This window comes from Trachymyrmex cornetzi, unplaced genomic scaffold (assembly GCF_001594075.2).
Source record: "Trachymyrmex cornetzi isolate Tcor2-1 unplaced genomic scaffold, Tcor1.1 scaffold296, whole genome shotgun sequence".
Taxonomy (NCBI): Eukaryota; Metazoa; Arthropoda; class Insecta; order Hymenoptera; family Formicidae; genus Trachymyrmex; species Trachymyrmex cornetzi.
In genome coordinates this window covers 7,996-16,935 of record NW_017297648.1, presented here as the reverse complement: position 1 = coordinate 16,935, position 8,940 = coordinate 7,996, and the positions used below count along the sequence as shown (strand labels likewise).

Below are 8,940 nucleotides of genomic sequence, written 5' to 3'. Positions count from 1 at the left end.
TTTATACTCAATTTTGAAGACACTCAAAGGTTTAGGATTTACGCTCATTTATTGCGTGTCATACCCAAGTGTTGAGGATAATCTTTAGATGTTTAGTGTGTAAACTCAAACTTGAGTGTGAACGTTGTAAACGCTCAATCTTTGATTGAGTATATACTCAATGTTTGAGTATAAACACTGAAATTTTCAAAGTTTTTTCAAAGTAAGGGCTATCGAGTTAAGATTAACACTCAACATTCAAGTCATCAATAACACTCAAGTTGAGAGTTATACTCAGGTTGAGCGTCCAAAATAATCATTAATTGAGTGTTACCTTGAGTGTATTTTTTCAGTGTTTATTAAAGTGTAAACACTCAAATTTTAAGAGTTTTTTCCGTAAGGGAGAGAGCAGAGAATAAGAATTTCAACCTATCAGAGATCATGTATTGTGGAATACACACTGCGTATTCCACAATACATGATCTCTAATAGATTGAAATTCTTATCCTCTGTTCTCTGTTCTCTGTTCCTTTTATTGTGCGGAGCCCATTGGTCATAAATGATATAATGGTTGTGGTGCTCGTAATATACTAAAAATAAAATGTGCATATATGTATATGTGTATTTAGTATGCGTTATCATGTGGTATGTACGTTCTTCCAATTTTTCCCGCAATAGCACTCGAATTGCATCATCGCCATTATCCCGATTTTCAAGTTTTCTAAGTATATACATGCACGTACATGTTTCAAGTCCACTTCATCTTCGAGTTTTGCCGGGTCTAAAATAAGACATAAGTCGGTAGTCAGTGAATTGCAGTGAATCGAAAACGAGTCTGCAAGATAATAGGTGAGTCGGAATTGATCGAAATTAATAAATCGGTAGACTTGACCAGCAGCCAACTTCTAATGACTGAAGACTCATTATAAACTCAGCATTTGATTTCCTAGATATTACTTTTGTTCTAGCCATATTTGTTCTGTCCATGAAGTAATTACTAACTCATCGTTGAAGGAACGGACATTTTCGAAGAAGATTTGATCTTAAAAGTTCCCAAAATACGATTTCTGAGCTTCTTGCGACTTTAAATGAAGCTCCCTGAGAATTTTCAAATGTAGATATTCCAATTCCAAAAGAACTCGCTTGGAGCTCCCGGGGAACTCCAAGCAAGTTCTTTTGAAGTTAGAATAAAGCTTGCAAAAAAAATTTTATGAGCTTCCTGCGAACTTAAAGGAAGCTCCCTGAGAACTTAAATAAAACTTCCGGAGAACTTAAATGAAACTTCCTGAGAACTTAAATGAAGTTAAAGTGAAGCTGCCAGGGAACTCTCAAAAGTAAATACCAGAGCTCCTAGGGAGCTTCAAGCGAGTTCTTTTGAAATTGAAATAAAGCTTAAACAAAAAATTTTACGAGCTTCCTGAGAGCTTAAAAAGAGCTCCTTGCGAACCAAAATAAAGCTCCCAGGGAACTCACAAAAGTGGACATAGGAGTTCCCGGGGAGCTCCGTGCGAGTTCATTTTTAAGCTTAAATGAAGCTCACAAAAATTTTATGAGCTCCCGGGGAGCTCTCCTGCTGTGTGTGTATGTATTCACTTTTCGATGTACATGCAATATATAATTGAGGAGCACTTTCAAAATGCGTTTTGTCCAAAATTTATAATTTTTAGAAAATGAGAAAGAAAGAAACTACGCACACAAGAAAATAACAGTATGTAAGTAGGATGTGAAATATTAAATAAAATTGCTAAACAATTGCTAAAAATGTTAAACAAATGCATTTTGTTTGTCTCTAGTTAAAAAACATAATACATTTCGAAATATCTACGTTTTTTCAGCATATAAATTAACGATGAATGCTTTCTGAACATCTCAGAGTAGCTTATAATATGAATCTTTTAAACACTCTACCATCTCTAACTAAAAAAATGAAATTTTGGACAAAACGCATTTTGAAAGTCTATTCCTCAATTCTTCTATATCAAAAGCGTCTGTTCGTTTCTTCGAAATTGGAAACATTTACGCGATAACGATAATTAAAGCGCAAATAACGAACTTCTTTGATTATGGATTAGTAAAATAAATATTATACAATTGGACCCATGCAGGTGTATTTTTCATCGAGGGCCCGCAATGGCATGAACAAAGGAGATTTACTCTCCGACATATGCGCGACTTTGGATTCGGTCGACGGCAGGACAAGCTCGAGAGTGAGATCATGGACGAAATGACTTTATTCCTCGACATTTTGAAGAACGGACCTATTTACGATGGAGAGAAGGTACAATCGTACGTAAAAATCTTTTAATAAAAACAGATACAGAAAAATTTCGTTATTTATAGGAAATACTAAAAGGCAATTTAGCGCTCTTTCCGGACATTCTGTATGCGTCGGCGGCTAACAATATATGGAACATTATGTTCGGTCGCAAATTTGATAGAAGCGAGCACGATATATCGCGACTTCTCTGTCATATGGCTACATTGTTTCAAAGAGCAAATGATACAACTGGCGGCGCTATTTCCCAGCGATCGATTTTTAGATATTTCGGTAACATATTTAATTACACAGACCATTTGAAAGGAAGCACCACAGTATCAAATATAATCAAAGTAAGTTATTTTTCAAACAATTATAATCGAAATCACGAATGATAATTAATTTCAATTGACAAATGTGCATTTAAATTATTGTATGCGAACATATCACTCTGTGCTTAAATCATAAGTTTTCAAAATTTCAAATTTAAACAGTGTAGCGATTTATTTATTGACTTGCTTGTTTGAGTATCCCAGTTAAAAAATACGATGGTACTTTATTCTGTAGAAATATCTGGATTATCAAAAAACAATTATCAGCGAGAATGATGATCAAGGATTCGTCGATAGATATCTAAAGAAATTAAACGGAGACGATAAGTTGGATAATTTCACGGAGGAACAATTAATCATTTTGTTAACTGATGTAATGTTTCCTGCTTTCTCTGCAATACCAGTCGTGATTACTTGGATTATTAAGTATCTCATGCACCATCCTAGAGTTATGAAGAAAGTACAGAACGAAATAGATAATGTTGTTGGGACCGGACGATTAGCCACATGGGACGATAGAAAAAAGTGAGTTTACTATTATTGTACACTTAAGGGAGAAAAAACAATTTCTTTTCAATTATATATCGATAAATCACAAGAACAAGAAAGAATATTAGTATATAAAATATCAGTGGATACACATAGAGTCGCAAGTTAATGTTTTGCAATTATAAATATCAATATAGTGTATTTCAGAAATTGTAGTACAACTGGAGAGGAGATGATTTCTTATGTAAAAGTAAGTCGAAAATATAGAATAAAATTTTTTATATAAAGTTCTGTGTTCAAGAAAATCGAGTTTAAATATTCACTACGCGTGCATTTAACTAGCCACAATCTGCTTAGTTTATCTATTTATCGCTATTTTATGTTGGTCTGAATTTGATTATACAACAATTGTTGAAAATATTACGCATGTGTCGCAGATAAATTCTTACTCGGTGAATTAAAACGTAAATGGAAACAGAGACGTATGGCTAAATTGTAAAAATCAAGATTAATTTAAAAATCAATTACCCAACTCAATCAAGATCGATAGTACAGACTTTTTTAATTCCAAATTCGATAATAGTGGTGACATCTTTGATTTAGTTTTTACATTATATTATATAATATACAGGGTGTCCCACAACTCTCCTGACAAATATCATGAACAGGTAGAGCGGATTAAACTGAGACGGAACGTCTTCTACCATTTTTCAATTTTTGCAATAGTTAACGAGATATTTATTTATAAAAATATCCAAATTCGCCCGGCCCACCGCCAAATGCAAGCGCGCGGTAGAACCGCCCAGCGCGGCGCGTCGCACGCGCTCGCCGTTGCTAGGCACGTGTTGTTTATAATAAGCAGCAATGATCGTCGCTAGACATGAGTCGCGAATAGCGTCGAATTTCCAACTATAATTATTCTTTGAGCTATGATCATTCTCTGTTCATATCAAAACGAAATCTTCGTACGAAAAATTTATTTTTGCATGCACGTATGTTCGGAAACATATTAGAAATTAATATCTCGGTTACGAAAATTAGGAAAATTGAGAACTCTTTCCAAGAACACAGTTTAGTTCGCTCTAAAGTGAACTTTCGTCGCGCTAGTCTCCGCGTTTTAAATTGTGAATTATTTCCTGACTATTTGTATCATAACAAAATTATTTACGACATAGAAAAATTGTTTGCGTGCATTTTCTGTGTGCGTGAACGTGCGCACAGAAAAATAGCAATTCTACACAAAGAGTCACAGCAGTTACTTAATATCTCTTCTTTTAGGAAGTAATCTTTAACAAAGAATATTTAAGAAACTCAATTAATACTAGAATGTAACTGCCTATTACGGTCGGAGCTGGATCTTCGTTGCTTTAAATAATTCAATCTTGAATTACTAATATATACTATATATCCTACTTGCATATATACCATATTGTAGTCTTTTTCTAACTGCGCGCCGAATTGTTTTTCCGGACTAAATAAACGCAATTAAAACTACTCTAGTAATCGCGAATTAAATTGACAAGCAATTTTAATAATTTGATGCTACCATCAAGCATCATATATTATAAAGATGTTAATCTATAAAAACTATTAATAAATTTAGAATATTTATTTTAATAATAATCCTAAAATGTACATATGGCAAGCATTTTACTTTTTAATAGTATAAAAGAAATTTAGTCTAATGTGTTGAATTCTTCAAAAATTACGATTTTTAATAATGAATTAAAATTATGTCGTAACATAATAATATTTCTATTAATTAGAACTATGTCGGAACATAATAGAAATACGAAATTTTTATTATGTCGCGACATAATAAAAATTTCGTATTTCTATTATGTTCCGACATAGTTCTAATTAATAGAAATATTATTATGTTACGACATAATTTTAATTCATTATTAAAAATCGTAATTTTTTAAGAATTCAACACATTAGACTGGGCTCTGTTGATAGTCCCAGTCTTCATTGCGTTTAGTAATACAGAGATCCAAAGTAATTATTAAAAATATTTTCATTTTGTCTTAGCTTGCCCTATTTGGAAGCGACAATACGAGAAACAATGAGAATCGAAACTCTCACACCTCTTAGCGTAAGTCACAAGTCTTTGAAGAAAACCACGTTAGGAGGCTACGAGATACCGGCGAACACACCAATTTTGACTAACTTGGCGGCTATGCATCATGATCCTGACTTGTGGGGCGATCCTGAAATTTTCAGACCGGAAAGATTTTTGAAGGAGGACGGGCAGTTAGCCAAAGATTTTACGCTTCCCTTTGGTTTTGGTAAATCGATATACACGATTTTAATAAAGTTCAATAAATTCTGTTGAAGTTTTTTTGTAAAAAAGGTTTTTTGTAGGTCATCGGCTATGCGCAGGAGAAACTTATGCCAGATACAACCTGTTCGGGACAGTGGTTCTTTTGGTACAGAACTTTAACTTCTTCTTCGTTGAGGGTGAGCCATCGAGCCTCGAGGACAAATTGCCAGGTTTAATTATTGCTCCCAAAAAGCTATGGATACGCTTAGAATCACGTTAAATATTACTTTTTTTTCTTGATAATAAATATCTCAAATACATAGCAGAATGTCAATTAATTGTCAGTTATCAATAGATGAGAGCAGTTCATCCACCATGGAGACATTAACAAATTGTCACGTCATACCAAGTATGATAATATATGTATGTTATAACTTATTATCTTTAATGTGATAACAGAAATTTATTTTATATTTGACACAAAGACATGTGTTCCATGATAAATTGCATGTAATGTGTTTTAATTTAATTTTATCGTCCATTCTAACTACTTACCGATAGAATTGAGGGAATAAAACTTGTAAAAGATCGAAATGCACAACTTATTGTGAATTAATTATAAACTAAGAGATTTACAGTATCGCATTGTACTCAAATATTACAAATTTATTCCATATCTGAAATAAAAGTAATTACAGCGTGCCACATTAAGAATTACAACAAAATTTATTTCTTTCGGGTTTTACATATAATACGCTGTCGCTCTTTTTAAGTGGAAGCGGAGAAAAATAAACAATGATTTCTCTAACATATATAAATGCTACACGTGCGCCATAAAGATTATCCTGTCACGAACAGTGGCGTCACTTTTATAAATTATTACCTGAGAAACAAAAATGAGAACGTTTCTAAAAAAACTGTCTAGTTCTTTTTAACTTTACTTATGTCTTTTAGACATTGCAATATTTAGGGCCACTTTGAGCGATTCCGATTAATTTTAATCAACAATTAGTCCATTAGAATTGATCAATTGCATTTATTAACCTTTAGATTGCCGGGAAAGTCACTTTTGTGGCTCTTGAGTTGGGTTAAAATACCACTACTTTTAGTAATTATAAAACAAGAAAAAAGTAAAAAAAAAAATTAAAAACCAAATAAAAAGGAAAATAAAAAAGGAGCTACAAACTTTCTACGTCCACGTCGTTAGCTCTGGGTAATGCTAAAGGAAAGTTTTGAGTCTATACGTTTATATTCATTTATGTTATCAGTATTGCGCTTAGGGCTCAAAATTTTATAAATCTATGCTCAGAATTGGAATCAGCGATACCAAAAACCCCCAAAATATACTATTTTTGAGAAAATAAACATTTTTTATATTTAATCGTATGTTCCTTGCCGGAAAAACCACTTTTGTGGCTTTGCACAAATCTTGAAATTTTGCGCCATGTGTATGTTACTTACATAGAAAAATTTTTGAGAAAATATAATCACTATTTTAATGAAAAAAAATGCCGGCAGTCTAAAGGTCAACGACAGATTAAAGTTAATTGGAGTTGGTCGAAGTGGCTCTTACAGTTAATGCCTTTAGTGTAATTGCCATTTTAATCTGGTACGCGCGCATCTTAATACTCTGAAAACAAAATTATCATCTCTTATCATTCTCTTATTATTCTTTAGAGTATTCACCACGAATATCGCGTCTTGATGTAAAAATCAAGATAAAATATTTAATATAAATTTACACGCAATAATTCCAGCAAAATATTTAATTTGAGATTATCGATTCGGATATGCAAATATATTTACATACAAGGAAATGCACTTTGGCCTGAACATTTTAGTATTCTTCATTAATAGTACAAGATCAGTAACGTATGCACTAAATTATTATGTTGTGCATAGTTTGGTATGTGTCCTTATTTTTAGTAAATTGCGTATTCCCTCAGAAACGATCAGATTATCATAATATAATGTTTAAACTTATCGAACAATTTTATTCTCTGTGTACCAAAACGTACAGTCCAAGACATGCTAATACTGCATACTTAAATTTAGGATATTCATTCATGTATATAGTGACCATGCCAACATATGGTAGGAAGCCTCTCGCTCGGCCAACCACATCCTTGTGCGTCAACCAAAGCTGACCAGGTGCATATAGACCTCGATCATCTACAGAATTGTTGTCACCTTTCGTGAGAAACTTGACGGTATTATTTTGGTCGCCCCTAGAATTTTTATGCATACATTTTAAAATTCTTTATATTTTATATTGTATATTAACAAGATGCGTCGTAAGAGTCCTTACTTCTCATGAAGTTTAAGTACTCTGTGTACAATAGGTATGTCTCTGCCTTCGACTTTGAAAACAACGATCTCTCCTACTCTCACTGGTTCGTCTTGATAATTGGTAAGGAAGAGCAAATCACCTCTGTGAAACGCAGGCTCCATACTGCCACTGTAAAAGGAATTAAATAACATTTAATATATACTGGAACCAAAAACATAGAGAATGGACTGCTTGATCGTATCTAAGTAGTATGGTCTACAAAAATGAGAGGGAGAGACTGTGGAAGACGGCTAATCTTTATTTCTTTCCATTCAACGATATAACGAGAGAGAGAGAGAGAGAGAGAGAGAGAGAGAGAGAGAGAATGAGAGGGAGATTGGCCGTCTTCCATGGTCTCTCTCTCTCTCTCTCTCTCTCTCTCATTTTTGTCGACTATATTACTTAGATATGATCAAGCAGTTCATTCTCTGTCCATTCTATATCTTTGACTGGAACAAACATTAAATCAGTATCAGCCTATTAAATATTATTGACCAATATTTCCCTTGTATGACTCAATTATACTAATAACATGCAATATTACAATGCAAACCTCCAATCATCAAGTCTATTATATCTTAATGTATTTTGTACATCATATGCAAATAACAAAAAACTTTTATAGCAAAAAATGTATGTCGTCATTTATGAAAACAGGTAATATTGATTTCAACTTGACAAATTTAGCAATAATAGCCAATTAAAAATTAATTAAAACGCGGTTAGATATATAGGTGGAGTTAGGTTAGGTATGCTCCGTACCTCAATACAACCACAATAGGACTCTCGCTGCCGGTGACGACCATCAGACCCTTCCATATCATCAACGCTGACGAGACTATCATGCCAAAGCTCAGCAGTTGATATAAAAACTGAAAATTAGAACACTCTTTACATAGCCACCATATGCGACCGCCAGCAGCTCACAACGGTAACAACCGTCGTCGTGAAGGATGATTTACCTGGCGCTTATTCATACGCCGTACATCGTCAAATATCGACTGCAACATGATGAAAGTTGGGCGTGTGGTAGCCTACAGTAATCAAGAATAATTTCCAAGGCTGTTAATTCGAATGCAACCGTGTATCCTACTTGTATATCCACTATCCCGCCACCAACACCGTTGACTGTACACGATTACGACGATCATCTGCTGCACTGCACGGTCTGCACCATACACCACGTCACATTACGTAAACAGAGGAACAGGGAATCAGTGTTGTTACTTGTTAAGGTGCAGACACATGGAGCCGTCAAGCGTCAAGCAGCAGAAGCAGCAACCAATCAGCG

The 8,940-nt window shown here is 33.9% G+C and overlaps 2 protein-coding genes across 2 annotated transcripts in view; one reads left to right on the top strand and one right to left on the bottom strand.

The window, feature by feature from the left end:
* Cyp304a1 (Probable cytochrome P450 304a1) overlaps nt 1–5,616 on the top strand; it is a 9,284-nt gene extending 3,668 nt beyond the window's left edge. Inside the window, exons 3-7 of the mRNA XM_018509292.1 lie at nt 2,085–2,257; nt 2,320–2,589; nt 2,804–3,093; nt 5,089–5,345; nt 5,422–5,616. Of these exons, the coding sequence (XP_018364794.1) occupies nt 2,085–2,257; nt 2,320–2,589; nt 2,804–3,093; nt 5,089–5,345; nt 5,422–5,600 (1,169 nt within the window). The 3' untranslated portion in view covers nt 5,601–5,616. The remainder of the gene's footprint in view (nt 1–2,084; nt 2,258–2,319; nt 2,590–2,803; nt 3,094–5,088; nt 5,346–5,421) is intronic.
* An 81-nt stretch (nt 5,617–5,697) lies between these two features.
* On the bottom strand, nt 5,698–8,659 carry twr (signal peptidase complex catalytic subunit SEC11 homolog C twr). Its single transcript, XM_018509293.1, has 4 exons — nt 8,612–8,659; nt 8,412–8,521; nt 7,629–7,778; nt 5,698–7,548 (listed from the first exon to the last, which is right to left on the bottom strand). The coding sequence occupies exons 1-4, from the start codon at nt 8,657–8,659 to the stop codon at nt 7,314–7,316; spliced, it is 543 nt and encodes a 180-aa protein (XP_018364795.1). The 3' UTR covers nt 5,698–7,313.
* Nucleotides 8,660–8,940: the final 281 nt, after the last annotated feature.